This window comes from Diadema setosum, chromosome 18 (assembly GCF_964275005.1).
Source record: "Diadema setosum chromosome 18, eeDiaSeto1, whole genome shotgun sequence".
NCBI lineage: Eukaryota > Metazoa > Echinodermata > Echinoidea > Diadematoida > Diadematidae > Diadema > Diadema setosum.
In genome coordinates this window covers 36,907,926-36,928,256 of record NC_092702.1, presented here as the reverse complement: position 1 = coordinate 36,928,256, position 20,331 = coordinate 36,907,926, and the positions used below count along the sequence as shown (strand labels likewise).

The 20,331-nt window shown below is 37.0% G+C and overlaps 1 protein-coding gene across 1 annotated transcript; it reads left to right on the top strand.

Annotated features, from left to right (window-relative positions):
• Positions 1-7,209: 7,209 nt before the first annotated feature.
• LOC140242141 (uncharacterized) lies at positions 7,210-11,779 on the top strand. The gene is made up of 2 exons (XM_072321905.1): positions 7,210-7,756; positions 11,485-11,779. Exons 1-2 carry the CDS (start codon positions 7,434-7,436, stop codon positions 11,777-11,779), a joined length of 618 nt encoding a protein of 205 aa, XP_072178006.1. The 5' UTR covers positions 7,210-7,433.
• Positions 11,780-20,331: the final 8,552 nt, after the last annotated feature.

Genomic DNA, 20,331 nt, shown 5'->3' with positions numbered 1-20,331 from the left:
TCAAAGAATATAGAGCTACTTTGAATTCAGTCGGTCCTTTTCTGTATGTGTTATATAGCTCACCTGAGTCTTTAATGACTGTAAACCAGAATTCGGTTTCGCTCATAATATGCTTTATGAACTATTAAAGAGGGACAGGGAAAAATAGTGTAACCAGACTGAGTAGAAATCATACAAAGAAACAAAGTGAAACGCAACAAAGAAGAAGAAGAAGAATGAAATAAATGTAATATTAAATGAATACAGCATTGTTTCCTTTGCTCTCTCATGATATTATTTAACAAGGGGAGTAATAGACAATACAGGAAACCAAACTGTGGGGTCTCTCCAGCTATGACGTCAGTATCATAGAGCAGATGTCGACCAATCAACAGCGAGTTTCGAATACGTGTACATACATCTTCTACCAGCTAATCTTACCCGGAGTGTTTTACAAACTTGCTCGTGTAAGTGTCTCATCATTACCCAGTGCTGCATTAACCCGGGCATTAGCAATGCTCTTTTGCCAGCCAATATGGAGCTCTCGATTTGCGGCGCGGACGTTTGAGACGACGAGTTATGGGTTGGACGTTCTTCCCTCTCCCTGCGTCGTGTTGAAAAATTTGCTTTAGATTTAATACGCGGAGGCGCAACCTGTAAAAAATGATAAATGATCGGTGCATCAAGTAGTTCTCTGCGTCGTGAATTGAGCGGACGTGAAAGTAGTCAAGAACGCGTATAGGGAAAACTCAGACGATGCAAGGTATAGAGCGAATTTAATAAGCGATTTTGTGCATGCTCAGAACCGTTTTTCCCCTCTGAACGTTCCCGTCGCGAAAATCTGAAGCTCCCTAAAGTAATATGTGGCATAACGGCTGATGGGCGCACCGCTTACCTCTACAAGAATAAAGCAGTGACTGACGGGAATACTTACGGGGTGTAGTAAATGTGCCTGTCTACGTACACATGCATTGATAAAGTTCGACCTCTAACTGGAACAAAAGTTATCGGACTTCTGCAGATACCTGACATTACCTTACTTTTCGAGCAATATGGAGTGTCTTTTTAAAAGAAGCAAATAATGGTGTCGAGCAATGATGAATGTATTATGTATTCAGACTGTGGCACAGTATTATTGAGTCTTGTCGAGCAATTAGGCCAACCTCAGTGCTCGATTTTTATCAAGATGTTGCACAATAAAAAACAACAACAACAACAACAACAAACAAGTAGTAAAAACTACACTGAGACTGAATGTCCTTTATAACGAGTTCTGTTTGATGATTGATGATTGTTGTGTGTAATAATATCGTTGTGTGAAGACGAGCTAGAATAAACAATGGAGTCATTCGTGCTAGTTTTCGGCATGGCATTGTATTTGTGCTGTGGAAATACCAGCACTCTGCCAACAATGGTCTCAAAAAGGGAAGTGCTTTGGGAAGATATCAACTTTTCATTTACGAGGGTGACAACAACAACCATCAAAAGAGCAACACCATTCACAGCAACTGCACGAATGGCAAAAAAAAAAAAGAAAGAAAAATATATATGATACCATCCCACACATAGACTCTTAAATTTAGCATTTTAGTCATTCGCTTATTCGAGTAAAACTTAATAAGTCGATATCTCATGATTGAGGCAGGCAATTCATTCATAAAGAATGAATACGTATTGAAAAGCTTTATTAGCTTTTTACAGATTATTTGAAGATATCTTTCACCAACCTTATCGTATGTACATTATGAATGGCAGGTGAATAGAACTGCTTTGGTCAGTATGAGACTTTTACCAGTTATGGCTGCCTCTTTTAAAACAATGCCAGAGACTGTTCGTGATAATTATTTAAATTGGTTAACAAACTTTGGACGATAATGAAGTCAGCATGAGTGTGTGTGTGTGTATGTGTGTGTGTGTGTGTGTGTATGTGTGTGTGTGTAGACGTGGTTATCAAACTGCAAGAGCCACACGATGTTACATAACTTTCAAAGTTTTCCACCGAAATAAAAACATGAGTAGCCTCTAGTTCCTATCATGCCTCTTGTTCGTACTTTTTAGATGTGGAATCCGACCTCAGTGTGAAGACGAAAAGCCAATATGAAAGAGTGAGTTTTCAGATAAAAAAGTATCATAATCTATGATAATATACTAAAAAAAAAAGTTATGTGATAAAATAGCAGCGACGTAGGGCCCATTGAAGCCCCGAGTCTTCCAATAAAAGTTGAAGAGTTAATCTTGTGTTCATTGATATTGCCCGATAAACGATACAGGTGCACGTTTTGGTAGGTACCAACACGACATAAGATAGAGGGTAGATTCAATGTGCTCGGAAAATAGCATCGATTTAGATGGAAATGATCCATGAAGAGTAATTATAAAATAACGCCTTTAATCTCCTTTTCAGGGCCGATAACAACGACAAACGAAATTAAAACAAACAAAAATCATTGTTCATGCAGCCAATGAAATAAGTTGGAAGACAATCATATGAATTCCACAGCCCTTCTCTTTCTCTCAACTGGCATATTTTCAGGTGCAGTGACATTCCACACGCTTTCATGCATGTATGATTTTCAATTGCACACTTATAGCCTGATCATTATCTCTCTCCCTCTCTCATTTTTTTTTCTCTCTCTCCCACCACACATTTTCTGCCCTGTATTTTTGTCATTTATATTAATATTTTTTGTCTGCACTGAAGGAGTCTTTTTTGTCCTACTGCGGTCGCCGTGTCATTCTTTGTATAGCTGTGCGTATTGAGGCACCAAACATAATGCGAAAACTCAGGTTTACAGTTGTAGTGAGTGAGTTTCGACGGTAACAGAAGTTCACACGTCTGAAATGTGGGTGCGGCCTGTACCCAACATAACCAGCGTGCGCACTCCCTGTGATACTGGATCGAACTTTGTGCTGAAACGGTTGTAGGAACGTGTGCTGGGACATCCTCTTTTACAGCAATCATGAAGCTATTAAGGAGTACGCACCATTTATGTGAGGTAGGCTGTACTTTTAAAAGACATATGTCACTATGTTACTCGTAATCTGATTTGAATACGGGTTGTGAGAGACCTATGTCCGCTTGCAGTGTTAAATGGTATTTTCTTCACTAACGTATGATGAAAGAGCTTTTACGAGCAAAAGTTGAATCCTTAGTCATGTTACAAAAAAAGAATGTTTCTCTCTTATATTTCGTTCTCACACCCCGTTGTGAGGAGAGTCACATTAGCTATGATTTTAGTCAATTAGACTGTTAACATAAATATCCCTTGCAAACATCATTATCTGTCGTGTACTGAAGAGTTATGACGCAAAGCGCAGGATGCAGCCGCTATTTTCAAATTAAAATAATAATGATTTATAGTGAAATGTATACACTTTAATTCCATGCCTTCGACGCCGTTGACATACAGCTCCTGGCTGATCAACATTTTGTGCTGGTATGCATAGCGAATGATTTGACAGCAGTGTTCTTTACCGTCATGCGTGATAATTCCTAACTCGGTGTTCGGAAGAATTAAGCTAGGCTACAAACCAAAGTACGCTTGTGTTTGTTCAGTACAAAGGCAGTATTTGTAGAGGTCAAAGCGGCTTTATTCCCGTAAGGCTTCGCTTGAGGAAAGGTATTTGAATAAACGTTGTTTAAAGGGATTCTACCATTTCTGATATAATTTATAGCCGTTGCTTAACTGTTCGTATATGTATGTTTTATTATTAATTTATCTGTCTGTTTAATTTTGTGTGTATGTGCGTTCCCTGAGACAGTTTGCACAAAGCATACTCTTTAAACCATTATTGTATCTCCTTCTGAACTTGTGCGATGATTATATAATTATCATTTGTATCAATTTTAATGACGAACTACAATGCACAAAACCCATTGCAGGGTTTGAAGAAAGCTGTATAGATGTATTTCCTGCTCCATGCTCGTGACAAGCCGTCCCCTTTTAACTCTGCAGTACGGCTTTTCTGACGTGAGGTATTGCTTTGCAAGTTATGCCTTCGTTAATGCCATTCAGTTGAGGATTAGCACAGATTCAACAATACACTTCCTTGCGGGGCATTTGGTCGTGTGATTGTGTTTGTGTCAATGGAAAAAAGAGGCAACTCTCATAACATCTTTTACCATAAAATACTCGTCCATGTCGTCAGGGGTATGTTCAATAGTGTAACGCGTTACGAGTATAATGTCGACTATAGATCATTATCACGTGAGAAATGGACATATAGCACAACGTTTGTTGAAGAAACCAAAACTTGTTCTTTTTTGCGAGTCATGTTTCTTCCAATCAATTTTCACCTTAAGATGACACTGGTATAACAAAGAAGCATGTGTGAAATTACAGTCAATACGACATGAGGTTCACATTATTAGGGTCCTTACACATCATTTCACTACCATGGAGTGAACTTGGGTCTCGATGACATCACAAGAGGAAAACGTTCAATTCTAAGATTGATTACGCTATAAAAACATAAAGGATTATAATGACGTTTTAAGGGAGTGACGCTGAAATTTTAAGTTTTATTTTCCTCATCTATTCCACCTTTATATAGGGTATGTTATAGGGTATCCACCGATATTCACGAAGGAAACAATTTAGTTAGATATTCCATTGAACATTTCTGTTCTTATTACCAAATATCATAATGATACTAATAACTTCTTCCCAATCACTTTGTAACAATTATCAGCGTCATTTCAATGACTATCATCAATGTTTTAAGTTTCATATGCATTCAAATAACATCATATTTCATTCATCATTCAACGTACAGGCTTCAGTCATTTGATAGCAAAGTAAAGGATTTGATTGAACACGGGAGTGCGACAGCGAATGAGACATAAGGTTACTGATAGGCAATAGAATAGATCTATTTTACTGTCTGAAAAAAGGGAGTCAATTAATATTAAGTAGAGGTAATCATTCAATGTGCCATTCTTACCCACGCGATGCTTGATACTTATACTCTGTTCTACACATCATGTTGATTATACTAGTTACTTGAAACTGACTAATTTAATGATATGTCGTAATGTCAAACATTCTCAAAGCAAATACACATGCCTGTACGGAAAACACTCTGATTTGTGAAGAACATGATCAGGTCGTCTTCTATTTGCTTGTTCCTATTCCGTTCAATGGGTACATTCAAAGAAAAAGAAATTTTTAATCCGACAGCCCGGACATTTTCTCTGCATTCGTAATTTCAAACTGGTTGGGAACTAGACCTGCTCTATGTGAGTTTCATTTATACCAACTAAGCATGAAAACCGGAACGATTCCCGTTTAATTCTATTGACACACTAACACACGTTTTGTTTACCAAGGCTATCACACAAGTGGAACTCGAAAATAATGCCGATAATCTCGACACCAGAAGCAGTACATGTACATCGTGTCAGCCGAAACCATGTCGATGCATTGTCGTCTTTACAGATGAAGCGTGTCCATTGTTAATGCTGTCTATTTGCCTATAACCCCCCACCTTCTGTGAATGCCGTGAAATAACTGGCCCGTAAAAATGAGTTGGGTATGCTCCCCAAAATCAAACATGCCGGAATGAATGTGCCGGAAGTTAAACTTTGCTGTTGAGACATAAAACAAAAATGCTACCGTTCCACTTGATGCACAGTTTGAGGCTTTGGGATCTTCAAAACACCGAGACGTTTGTCTTAAGGTGTTGAAGTTTTGATAATGGTATGCACTCCTTTGTAAAAGCGGCCCTCCCCTACACGTCAAGAGTGGGTTGTGTGTTAAAAGGAAGCAGTTACCTACATTCAGTTCAAGGTGATCACCAATCAAAATTAGATAGTTCCTTCTTTTTATTATTTACTTTTTCCTCCTTCATCTTTTTTCCTCTCTTCGCTCAATATTTCGCTCAATGAGAACAACAACAACAACAACAACAACAACAACAAACTACCATGGTTCAGATACTTTTACATTAATCTAGCCTGAAGTATTGGTCAAAGACACAAACGTGACCCTATAATAGCATCTTCTTTTGAAACATAACACTGTTTTGCTACGCTCCCTGTGCCGCGCTGTGTGATTGAACCAGAGAGTTATCATACCCGTATGGTAACTCCTTGATTACACAGGGTTGGTGAACCTATAGCTGCCAACAGTGATTACCACCAGACAGTGAAATAGGTCGGGTAATACCGTTTAAAAGGTGATACAAGTATTGCGGTTATTTTACTGGAAAGACTACAGCGTATAGAGGAGACAATGATCACTGAAAGACCATAAGGTGCCTTTTCCCATCTACATTACCCTTTCAGTGTTCAGCCAAAATTAAAAGCATTAAAACAGACAGCCTTGGATGGCTGCATATTACTGTTACTCTAAAAAAAAAATATAAAAAAAAAACTCAAGAAAAGTAATCAAAGTAATGCTTTAAAAGAGATTATCATTGCTTGCAAGGTAGAGCTGTATCTTTAGTCATGCCCATCATCTTGGAAGTATGTACGGTATTGATATTTCTCTAACGGCGCTGCATGTAGAATGGCATTTAAGGATTTTGTCATACCTACCATGAGAACGGTGACACGACATTTTGCTGCGGCGACAATTGCTCCGATTGCATTTCCTCCAAGGGATAGGGTTAGGGCTAGGGTTGTGAAAGGGTTTTAGGTTAGTTTGGTGTGAGGATTAGGATCAGGGTTAGAATTTATGTTTGGCTTAGCGTGCAGATATTTCATGGGAGCAATTGTCTCGGAGCATATGTCCATGGAATCCATTGGAACATATTAATATCGTCTCTTTTCCATACATGTTTCTCTACCCAGGTTGCGATCTGAAACAAATGTACCTATATACGACGGCATGTCGGCAGCCACCACGTGTTTGGATTAACGTCGTTACTCAAGCGCTGGTTCCCTGAGCAGAGTCAACAGTGACGAAAGACAGTCGAACAGCAGTACACTCCACACTTTGAACTCGAGAGGAGACTGGCGTCACGCTTAGAGCCCAGCAAAACTGGAAGTGATGTCAAAGATAAAATCTTAGACTCTCATGATAACTGCATGTGTTCAGCTAAACGAGGAGGTATACACAGTCTCAGTTTACACAAAATAGGTTGCGCTGTTGATTTGGACTCGTATAAAGTCTGGGAGGTCGTTCTATTGCAGTAATCACGACTGACTTCGTATTAGGATTCTCATAGCAAGGACATAACACGCTTGGTTGAGTCGTCTTTTCGCCGAACTTCCCGAGTGAATAGCGGACATCATGCAGCACGGCATTAAGTGATTTCTCCTTTTCTCACCCAAGAGTTGTCATATTTAGCTGTGTCTGCTTGCAGTACACCTACCAGACAGACACATTGTGCGGTATACAGTTCCAAAAGTCTCTGTGTTTACAGTGCGGCAAAACGGAAGGACGCCGTTATCACAACATTCTGGTCATCTCCTTATTATATCAAAAGACAAACAAACGGCCTAAAGAATCATGGGTTCGTCTTCAATGCCCCTCGTGTTGTATGTCTTTGTAAAGTCGAGCGTCCAAGACACGCGGCAAAAGGTGTACGAGAACCTTAATGTGTCTCCGTCCTTCTCTGGTTTCGACTTCCGAATCGTTCGGCTCGTCGACTCACAAGCTGTCTTCGACGACATGCTTGATCTTTTCCTCCAGAAGCTGAGCGATGCCGACGTCGGACGGTTGCAGTGCATCATCGTCAACGGCTTTGGTCATAATCCCACGGGAGCGCTTGGCGATACGGAGTTCGGTGGCGCTTTCTTCAAGATGGTATTACTGGCCATGCTGAGGAGAAGGTGAGATGCAGAAAACTGTCAAAAACTTGTTACTTCTCTAGAGAGTGGGGAGAAGGTACCTCAGTGTAAGCTTAAGAAAGATACCTCATGGAATTCCTTACGAGCTTCGTTTCAGAATTCCTACATGACAAGTTGACGCTAGACGACAGACGGTAATTTGATACAGTTACTGCCTTCTTAACTAGAGACATATATAATAATTCAAAACAAGAATGTCACTCCCATGCAGCTCACCACCACTCTACGTGTCATCTCAGTATCTTTGCCGAGTCAAAAAACAATCACCATAACCAGCATCAAACCACTTTCACCACCAACTGTCACAGCTTTTACCTTAGAAAGAGAATGAAAGTGGCATGAGGATTGAGTGAACAACGATGATAACCAGATATATTAACGAAGTATAAGAAAAATTGGACAATCGTTCAACAGTTACGAATGTTTAATTTTTTTTTTCTGACATAATGAAAGAGCACTTGGCTTGCCTCATTTGAAATGCAGGGGGAGTGGTATTACTGGTACCCTAGATAAAATCTAATGTCAATAACAGGTGGAAGAAATGTGCACTTTTCAGAGAGAAATTGACATTTGAGGAATTATTTTTGTATTTTATTTGTATAGTTATCTTACATACTGTAACGTCACAGATTATTGGTGTCGTCCTATTCTGCGACCAGGGAGGTGGAAAGAGACTCTTCCCACCTCCCTGCTGCGACCATGGTACCGAAACAAATCATAATTTTTGAACAAATTGTCCGATTTTCCCCAAGCTTCACTGATGTGCTCTTCTATTATTTCTACATAAACTCACATATTTTTACTTTGTTTAGGTTTTCTTGTGAGTGCCTACCCCGCCCTCCCGCTGGACGCCATACCATTGTCACACTTTTCTAAGAATTTGAAATGTCCTATATTTTGAAGTCGAAAAGGCGCTCGCTCTATAGTCTGGAACGCACACGCACATAACCATGCTCGTCACCACGCACATTCACACACGCACACACACACACACACACACACACACAAACTTTCTGAGTTTACTCTAGGATATAGAGGAGACCGTTTTAAGCTTGGACCTAAATACCACACAATGACCGGCAAAAGCAAAGGAGGCTCGACATTGAGTGGAATCGCAAACAGTCGATCCATTATGTTCTATTCCAAATGCTTCAGTACTCCAAACAGGCATATAAAAGGATCTGACGGCAGATCGTTCTAAGATTCAAATCCTGTCCCGAAGTGAGCTTACATCTCCCTCGCTAACTTTACTTTTAGTATTATTGAAGGATCTTCACCGGAACATTGAAAATGCCACGCACTGGGCTTCTATACATGGGTTTTTCTCTCCGTGTGTAAACTTAGGCTTGTACACATGCAATTTTGTTAATAAACATACACCTATGTCTTTACTTACACACACACACACACACACACACACACACAATGTTTTAATACTTATCGGTGATCGTTACATTTCCTTCGTACTGAGACCACGACCTCGACTTGTAGGTGAAATACATTGAATACGATGTGAGTTAATCATGTTATCAGTGAAGTCATGCGTAATATCACAATTACAATCATATTTGCAATGTTCATTTTAAAGACAAAATGTCTTTCTTTCCTCAACAACAGATAATTTGAATAAGATGACGAGATTAGTACTGTGACGGTACATCAGAATCTATACTATTTAGATTAGGTTTGTGGTCGAATTGCATTCATCTGCTCTCCGTTATAATCATCCTTGGATTACTGCAGCGTACTCGTATTAGTGTGTTTTTTACAGGCATTGTCTGGGGAAATACCTTTATACGTGTTGCCATTGTTTACTTGTTATATGATATCCACGATGTACTTTGCACTTCGAGCTTTCGAACGATGTAGTTCTATGTATAAGAAATGTAAATAATGCGTCTGTAGCAGACAGCTCGCCTTGTGAACCAAATATAACACGATTATACACATGAGCACATAATGCGATGATATTCTATATTTCAAGCCGTATGAAGATTGCCATTAACAATGCAAGACGCAACTCACATATTATTGTTGGTGGCGACAATTTGTCAACCTTAACATTTGGCACAGGGTGACGAAAATCAATATTTGGTTAGTTTCCGAAGTATTGTGTAGAGTTCACAGAAGTATATAGAACTCATCAAACACTGAAAAGTTCAGTCGTTTTCTCTACCAGTGCAGCAATAATGGAAAAGTTTGTTCTGTAATGAGATAAGGTCATGAACAGGTCGCTGGGTTCTCATTTCCTCAGGGCAATCCCGGATAGACACCAGAAAAATCAACATGTGGGACTACACGCTCATTGTTTGTATGCTTTGTAATTATGCAAATATCTTGGAAATGAAAAGAGATCTATGCCTGGAAATATCTTTGTTTACTTTCTGAAATACTTATCTACAAAATTAGATGAAAAAATTGGAAAACCCAAATGGTGCGGTATAAGAAATATTATCATTCATATATATCTTTCTTTAGTTATGATATTTTCTTTTTCAAAACGAAATTCACATTTGGCACGAAAAATTTGCATAATATTTGAATTCCATCAAAATAGAATGCTTTCATTTAGAGTGTTCAATTTATTCTTTTCGTAATGGTAAACGGATAAACACTGAAAACATGAAATATGAAAAATAATGTTAAAAAATGAGTGACACTCACACAGAAATGCTGAATTAACGCCGTCAGCAGTTAATGGATTAACAATGTAAGTGATCTGGAAAGCTTGCAGACTCTGGAACCTTTGATTTCATATTCATGTGGTTGTGATAATTATCTCATTGTAGTATGCTAATGGAAGTGACAGTTTTGGAAAGCTTGCAGTTACCAGTGAGCTAAATCATCATGCAATTCACGTTTTGTAAAGCAAAGTTTTTGAATATGACGAGACATGCATGCAAAGAAATCATTGAAAAACTTATTGAAATTGATTTCATAAGACCAATTAGAGATTTATTGAACCGAAAAAAAATTAAAATCATATAAAGGTTTCTAAGGGGCAATAGATGCCACACACATTACAAATTGCTTACTTATTATCTTTTTTACTTGATTGAATTTATTCTGCAATCACTACCGGTCTAAAGCAGACCCATTTCCTTCACTTCCAACAATACCTAGTTCTTTTTAAATACCTTTCTCTTCTACATTTGAGTACAGAGCTGAAGAATAAACCACTGTTACAGGTATCATTGGAAGCAAATGGTCTTATATTTTGGAGGGATGGTGTGATTATAAATGATGGGTTAATCCTTTGTTCAGAATTATATGGTTTGCCATAAGACGACTCCTAATTCGTTCAAATGGTCGGCCAATGACCTCAGTTTGAAACCTATTGCGGAGAGGCTTGTTACGTAACATGATTAATCCTGTCTAGTATAAGCTCATCTTTTTCTTTCTTCCTCTCCCTCTTTCACCTTCTCTTTTACAAGATTCTCTCTCCCCTCGCTCTCTTTCTATTCCCCCTTTCTCTGACGCAATCGGTTAGACTAACAGAAGATAAAAATATGAAAATACACAGAATTGTTGTGCTTCTAGACAACCAGAACAGGAGCACTACTTATCAACGAATTGGCAGAAACATAAGAAAACTATCTTAGCACAGTTTAGGACAAAACATTTCCTTGCTTTCTAATTGATATGACCTTAATTTAGTGAAAGTATTGTAACCATTAATCCACAATGTTGTCATTCCTTACTACCAACAGAGCAAACTCAACACAGCGTGTAGCAGTCGTCTGCGCACAGAGCTACAGCCATACATTCACTCAACAAGCCGACTCAGTGCCAGCTAGCTCCTCCGTCTTCCAGTTTATCCCACTCACCACTAGCTACCAGCCTTACCAGGTTAAAGCTGACTCCATGCCCAAACCTGCCGGCGTCTCTTTCGACGTCCAAAAGCTAGTCAGTCACGTTCTTCAACCTCCCAATGGAAACGTCTTCCAGAGACACAACGAAGCCATGCACGGTGTCAGCTCAATAGTCAGAAGCGATCGGTTTTGAACAATTAAAATATTCACTAGTGATCATTTCTGAGTTAATTTAATTTGTTTCTTGTTTTTTGTCTTGTCGGTTGTTCAAAACATGTTTGTGTATGTTCTGCATAGGATCAATGACGTAAAGAGACGTTCTTCTCCTATTCGTGAAGCAAATCTTTTTCTTGATGAGCAATTTCCAGACACTGGTAACCATAGATATGTCACTGTTGATAGGAACGTTAAAGACTTAGTGCTTGAAATCATCCTGTAAACATTTTTTGGGTCCTTTTCAGGAATTTATCTATTTATTCTTTGGTGAAAGAAAGTGATATAGAATATACCTACTTGCTGAGACGCGGTATTATCATTTTTATAGTCTCTCAAACGATTTCCGAACCTTGGAGACAGTGTGCAGATTGTCTATAAACCTGCCTACCAACGACAAGATAACGAATTCGTTTTTGCGTCCTTTATAAAAAATTGTGAGAACACTAAGTCTTCTTCTTCGTATAATTATGTTCTATCTTAATCATCTTGCATTACTTCTGATTATTTATGAGAGTGCAGGACAAGACCGAACCTGGTTATTTGATCTGGATGGGGCCTTGTCTTGTGACATCTTCCAGTTGTATCATTTTGAAAAGAAAATACTATTTATCGACTTGATAACCAGTTGCTTCCACGAAACGGCGATTCCTAACAGATAAATATAATCATGATAATACTGTACACGGAAAACCGCTCCCCGAGAGCAGTGGTAAAATGGCGTCTGATGGAACCGTCTTCTAATTCAAAATACGTAGCGACGTGTTCTGAAATGTTTCGACATCATCCATTTCTGCTTATTGCTATACGAGGTGATGTAAGCCGCGGGTGAGGATGTGACTATTATGAATATATTTAGTTAAGAAATATTTCATGAACAGTTGTATAAACATTACGACTAACTGCCCACAGATGTCATGGCACTTTTTGCAAAAAATACTGTCTTTTAAATGAGGCGCTTGCCTACTGGTGGATGTACTTTTAGTTGTCGAGCGGTAGTTACTTGTAGAACATCTCCTGATCCTCTGTATTAAAGATTCAGATGAAAATACTACACACAGTAATTTTAGGTTGCAGAAGAAATGCAGATTGTCAGCTGGCTCGGAAGTTTTCACGCGAAACTAAGGCGAACATTTAACAAACTTCTAGGATAAGTATTCTCACATGATGAATACGTAAAGGCAGCATGTGTTCTGAGACGATTATTGCATTATTCTACTTTGCAAACTAGGAGGCTTTTTTAATGCTGATTTCAATAACATAATGTGGAGCCAAATGTCATGAAAATGTCACGTTTTCTTTTCGAATGAGGGGTTAGTATGCCATAATATTTCCGAAACCGATAAAGACGCAGAAGTTCATGATAGACTGGCGACAAAGTTTAATAACTTGGAATGGTTCTTGGCAAAACATGCTGCTGATACAGAAAATGTTTCTCCTCTTGGCAAGTGCTTTGTAAGATGGTCTTTCAGCTACGAGACTGCCATGAATGTTATACTTCATTAGCCCTTTCTGTGCCATCCACAGGGACTTTGAATGGGTGCACGTCACGAGACCAACACCCACGAGTTATACAGCCCACTAGTCATACAACTCACAAGTCATTACAGCCCATTAGTTCGACACTAAGCTAACAAAGCCCACGAGACCGACACATTAAGCCCCGTGTTATATCTGTCGAACTCGTGGGCTGTTTTTATCTAGTGTCGAACTCATGGGCTGTATGACTCGTGAGCTGTATGACTCATGGACCTGTTTTCAATGGCGAGCTCGTGGGCTGTATAACTCGTGGGTGTCGGTATAGTGGAATCAAGACCCCACTTTGAACTATGTGTACAATGCTATGGGGTTTTCTTTGTCAACTGATCCTACACTAAAGCATGAGGATTCAATATACACACGGATTGAAGAATTTGCAGCTTTATCAGAGCATGGACCTCAGAGTGATGCATATTGATGTCCTCCTTAACGTCTGTTTCTAGAAGCTTCATTAATGTTAATGTAATGTTAATTTCTAGAAGCTTCATTAATGTTGATATAACGTTAAAACAAACTGAAAAGTATTGGTTATTGCCTGCTGAAACTTTGATGGTGTTACAGTGAGTGGAATACCTGCAACCCTGAAAAATTATAGACTGATTTCAATAACATATTCTTCTTTATTTGTAAGTTCTTCCGTGACATATTGCTCATCGCTTTACTGGAATGTGCGGTGAATATGGTTAGGGCATTACGGAGCAAAGCAAATGTTGTTGACATACATAGTAAGTCTTTTCAATCCCTTGGTTAGATGTGTAGTTATATTTCACTGAAATTTTGAGTATTTGTGTAATCAACTTTTTTTTTTTCAGAATAGTAAAATAAACTTGAAAACAAGTATAGTGATTTCAAAAGTGTGTCTAAAACCAAACATGTTGTTATGCTTATGCTACATTATAACAGTAGAACAAATAATTATATACTACATGTATTATTATTACACCTTTCGGATTCTCTTTCAGTCTTCATTTGTGCTACACTACGAAGTACAGGCTGTATATGACCAATACTTGTAGGGTTAGGTTCGACGTGCTCTGAAAAGTGAGTGAGAATTACCTTGCAGCAAATGAAATACACTGTTTAAATGTATCAACATCTGTAAGCAATGTACATACGTATATATGCATATATAGGCCTATATCTATATATATATATATATATATATATATATGTATGTGTATATTATATATATATACCCAGTATATATATATATATATATATATATATATATATATATATATATATATATATATATATATATATACTGTATATATATATATATGTTTTGGGTCTAACCTGTTTTTCAATTTCAGGTTTGTTTTTTTTTTTTTTGCTAACTCCTGACGGGGTGTCGCCGTTTATTTTGGCCAATGTTTTGGTATTTCATATATATATATATATATATATATATATATATATATATATATATATATATATATATACATATATATATATATATATGTATATCACCTCGTGCTTATCACACACCTCGTGCAAGTACATTGTGTTTGTTGCCACATGCAAACACTCAATAATGACAATTATAGTAAGAATAATACCACATCCATAGGAGACGAGAAACATAAGTGTTTTCAAAAGACACATTTATTGCACCATCACCTGATGTTTCACTCGAAAATGCAAAAAAAAAAAAATAGATAAAACAAAATAAATCATCAATATCACTTCACGCAATTTTGACAGACATATGAAATCATATCTTGTCGAGTGTTGCTCATGGAAGACAAATATCATTCAACATTTTATAAACCACACTGTCTAATCGTGATAATAATCTCAAGAATCGTTGTTTTAGGAAGCCATTCCACAGGCTTTATTGTGCACCTTAGCTAGAGGAAGTACGCCATAGATCATGCTTTTCCAGTATCAGGGGATGTTGTGTTGAATGTGAAATAATTTTAAAACGTAATCCTATTCTTAATATAATATGTAACAGAAGATACAACATGTAATATGCACCTGTAGTGTTGCCTGTTATAATCTGAACACAGCATTATTCTAGTAAAAAGACCACAACACATTTGCACGATTTGGTCATTCATCGATCTAACTTTAGTCCACTTTTTTTTTTTTTTTTTTTTTTTTGGGGGGGGGGGGGGGTAACCTTTGTTACGGATGTTGCATAGAAATGAAAAGTCTCATCTAGATTCTACACCAGTAAATTATTCTGTAGGTTCCTCTGTGACTAACCTTCCCACTAACAGCATTATATACTTTGCTGGCAGGATTTCTTCCAAATAGGATACTACATGTAGTAGAGTTTATGCATGTAATTAATTTAGGTTTCAGTCAAAGTGACTGTAAATCTGGCAGCTGTGGCTTACTACGAAATTCTTTTTTACTTTTTTTTTTTCAGGAGAGAGTGAGAGTCATGGCTGAACACTAATATTTTGTACTATCAAAACTTTACACATTTACTGCATCTGGTACAACAGTGGCGCTCTACATAATGGACATATGTGTCAAAAGAATACATGTATTTTCAAAACAGTGTTGTACATAACTGAAAATGTGTGTTAATTCTTAAAAGTAGCACTTCAAACAATTGAGCAATTTTATACACAGATCACAAAACATAAATTCTTTTTTTTTTTTTTCCATCTGGTCAAAACAATGAAGATTAACTATCAGCTATCACTCACACACACTTGTTAGTGTAGCGGAACAAAAACTGTAAAAAAGAACAAGGAAATGTTGCATTAATTGGCAAAAGAATTGACAAAAGTGCACACTGCAAACACTGGGGACAGATTTCCAAATGGCAGCCAATCACACAAACATAATGATGTGAAATTCCACAAAAGTGCATACTCTACAAATTGAAAAAATACAACTTAAAGATTCACACAATAAATCAACAATTCACACATAAATTGGTGGCAGCTGAATGGAACACCACAAATTTCAAACTGAAGAAGGAGCATGGGAAACAAACACGTACATAGATCTAGAATGGAATCCCATTTTCTTTGCTCAATTTTCCACTAGATCTAGAATGTATACATTATGGATGGCAGGTGAACATTTTCATCTAACAAACAGGAAATATATCCTGTCAAAATTAACACTTGTATGCATTAACTAATTTGTTGCCATGGGCAAGCTGCTTGTATACAATACCAATGGCAATTACAGATGGCGGTGGCAGGAGGCTTAGGTTGACTATCTGAAGATGCTGCCTGCATGCATTGAACTGATACCAGGGTCTTGTTTCATAGAGCTAATCGTAAAGTTATGAACGACTGAAGAATGACTGGTGATCAGTTCCGATTTGCGATACTTATCAGAATTTCCATAATTCAGCACAAGAACTGATCACCAGTAGTTCTTAATCGTTTGTAACTTTACGAGCAGCTTTATGAAGCAACCCCCATGATATAAAACTTATACGATGACTGGAATTACAGACACTTTACTAGAATATTTATCTCTTCAGGCAACTTAAAGCTTTTTTGAAAGCAGCTGAAACTAACTTGCTTATTGGAATGTGTTGAAAATGCCTCTAATTTCAGAGTCCCAACATATAATATGTAATACTGACATTTCCCACAAATTTATACTCCTCCCACTCAAGCAGAAGGTAAATCGTGAACGCAGCAAAATATCATAATGGAGTTAAACAAACATTAATATTTCATATAACCCCTCTTCTGAAGCCTTTTTTTTTGTGTGTATGTGTTTAAAAATCTCATTCCATATAAACAGGAACCATTCCTGTACCAACAATATCTGAAGATGTATGTCGACACTGTAGGGATGAAAAAAAGAAATGCAAAAGTGATTTTTCATGAAAGATTACGAGCATCCCTACTAATATATGAATTACCTGACTGCAAAGATGAATAAAACACCTTTCACCAATTCTAAAATATGAAAGTAAAGTAGGACATTACTTGTGATACCTTTGCACAGAGGAAAGACATTTTTTCAATAGTTACATATCATCAAACATATTACAAATCATTAACTAATTTCAGAATCCTTAACAGAAACAGAACACAGGTGGTGTGAAGATCAGTAGGTAAACCATTTAAAGTCAAATTTGGCCATAACTCATTGCCTTAAGAACACTTGATAAAAAACAAAACAAAAACAAAAACAAAATTAGAAAAAAAAATCAAACTTTTGATGATAGTCCAACATACTCTTTATATTCATGTAAAAAGATGTTAGCAGATGTGCTCCCCTGCAAGATTTCACTGTTCTGTTTAGTGTGTGATGGTTCACATAATTCATACAGAGAGAGAACCTGGAATATCCATCATTTAAAAAAAAAAAAAAATCTAATCTTTAAAGAACTTTGTTTGTTGTTTATTTACTGAAACTAATGGGTTTATAGGCATTTGACGTTCACTACTTGCAAATTACCAAAACAAATAGAAAAGACACAGATATCCACAGAAATAATTTAGAATAGAAAAACTCTGTAGTAATATGTGAAATATTCTACTCATTCTTATTCAAGATGGAATGTATACGGCTTGTAGAGTTAACAAAATCTTTTATAATTTCAAGAAATACAGCCTTTCAGTCACTTAAAACACACAGTGCCATTAGCATCTAAAGATACCATCTTTCAAGTATAAATATAGTTTCAAAAATTGCATATAGGAATAAATACTACATGATAAATATATTCTGGGTATATATCGACAGATTTCAAATAATTGATACATTGTAACTATCGTTCAAAGGAGCATACTGCCATGACATAATGCCCTGTCAGAAATGACAGCACAAAAAAAAAATAAAAAAAATAAGTAAAACATGGAGTTCTGTTCTATCCAAACATTGTTTCAGCAGTTGTATGCTTGCTGCATATATTGTTCTTTTCATCACATCTAAGAACACGATTGTGCCACAAACTCATCTGATTCAGTCACATTTCTTTAAATTATTTGTTTGAAAACAGCCGCATTTTCCCTCAATGTTACGTAGTAATTTCGCCTTTCTTTTGCACATATTATTATTGATTGATGAAGTAACTGACTGAATCAATTGCTATTTACTTTCTGTCATCAAGCATAGTTATTTTACATATTGAGATTAAACTGTCGACTGCTAGATGTGAAACAAGATAAACATACTACAAGAAATATCTTGGCACTTGAAGAAGCTGGAATGTTTTCCATGAATACACACAAATCTCCAAGCTTAAAGCCCTGTGACTCTTGTTTGTAATCATATTGAAAGACAGTCAGAAAATTTTTAAAATTAAATACATTTTCTTCTTCAACAGCACATATTATGACAGATATTTATAGATATATGCACATAGATACACATACACAGATCATCTTTTGCACATTCTTAATAAATCACTCATAAATGCAATGTTTGTACAAAACAGTTTGCTCACTTCTAACTGCATATTGTGCATAGCCACACACATACATACCCATACCCAAACACACACACACAAATACATACATACAAAACCAAATAAATAGATAAATATCATTGGATAACTAGAGACTTACAGGATTTTGATTCTTCTCCTCTTTGTTTGTTGGTTAGATTTAGTCATATTTCTATCATTTTAGACTTCCTGTGTGTTTAGCTACAAAGTATTCCTAGCAATAGGAGCATGAAACACTTCATCATCAAAGGCAAACAATCTTATGTAGAACTAGAAATGTCGCTATGGCGACTGGTATGCCTCCGCCATAATGCATGATTCTCCTAATAGGTCTATAGTACGTGTGGACAATGTGTGATTACATTTCACAAAACTGGCAAAATATCAAAATGACATGTTTGTCACAAAAGTGTTGAATGTTCACCTTCCTTGACATAGGTTTAATTGGACGAATAGGAGAGCACGTATTTGGGGATTGAAGGACTTTAACTTGACTTTGACCCTTTCATAAGTTTATGCCTTGAGTAAGTTTCAAGGTATGGAGAAAAAAATGCAATTTCTGTATTGAATAGTAAATTGTTACCATTTTCATCTGGCCATTGACCCTAAAACTCATAAGAGAATTACTGTCAGGCAGAACATGCATAAATATGTACTTAGTTTCATGATAACTTGAGCCACTTCCGAGATATGGAAGAAGAAGTAAGTTCAGCACTTTCACTTGATCTTTGACCTTTTGACCTTTTTGGCAAAAAAAAAAAATAATAAAAACAAAACTCTCTAGAGAATCACTATAAGGTTAAAAATGCATACACCAAGTTTAAAAAAAAAATCCTGCTGGCATTGCACAAATATGAGGGAAATAGTAAAATTTTGAAGTGTTGCCCTTGACCTTTGACCCCTGACCTTTGACCCCATGAACCCCAAATTCCCTAGCTAATCACTGCCAGTCAGTACATGCATATATACTATGTTCCATGAAGATACCTTGAACTATTTCCAAGATACGGAGAAAAAAGTTAAATTTCACATTTTTACTTGACCTTTTGACCTTTGACCTTTGACCGCATGATCCCAAACTTTCACTAGAGAATCTTGATTGAGTAATACATGTATACACTAAGTTTCAAGAAAATATCTTCAGGCATGGCATAGATATGGGGGAAATAGTAAAATTTTAAGCATTTGACCTTGACCTTTTGACCTTTGACCTTGAGCATGTGCACCCAAAAGTTGATAGGCACAACTTCACCCCCTAATACACATACATGCCAAGTTTCATTAGGATACCTCAAAAGGTTTTGGTAGTTACCCTGTCCACAAAATTCATTACGGACGGACGGAAGGACGGACGGACGGACGGACAACCCGAAAACACAATGCCTCCGGCACCACTTCGTGGCGGAGGCATAAAAACTCATGAAAGACAGGATAACATTGCGACTCACAAACATTTGTTGGTCTTTCTGTTTTCCCTACATACAAATATAGAAAATAGTTATGAAAGCACATAGTCCACTTTGCTTTTTTCTGTTGATCAATGGCTAACAGTCTAGATCTTAAACTCTTTCTCACACAATGACACACTCAAGAGTTGCTTCCTGTGTGATTCA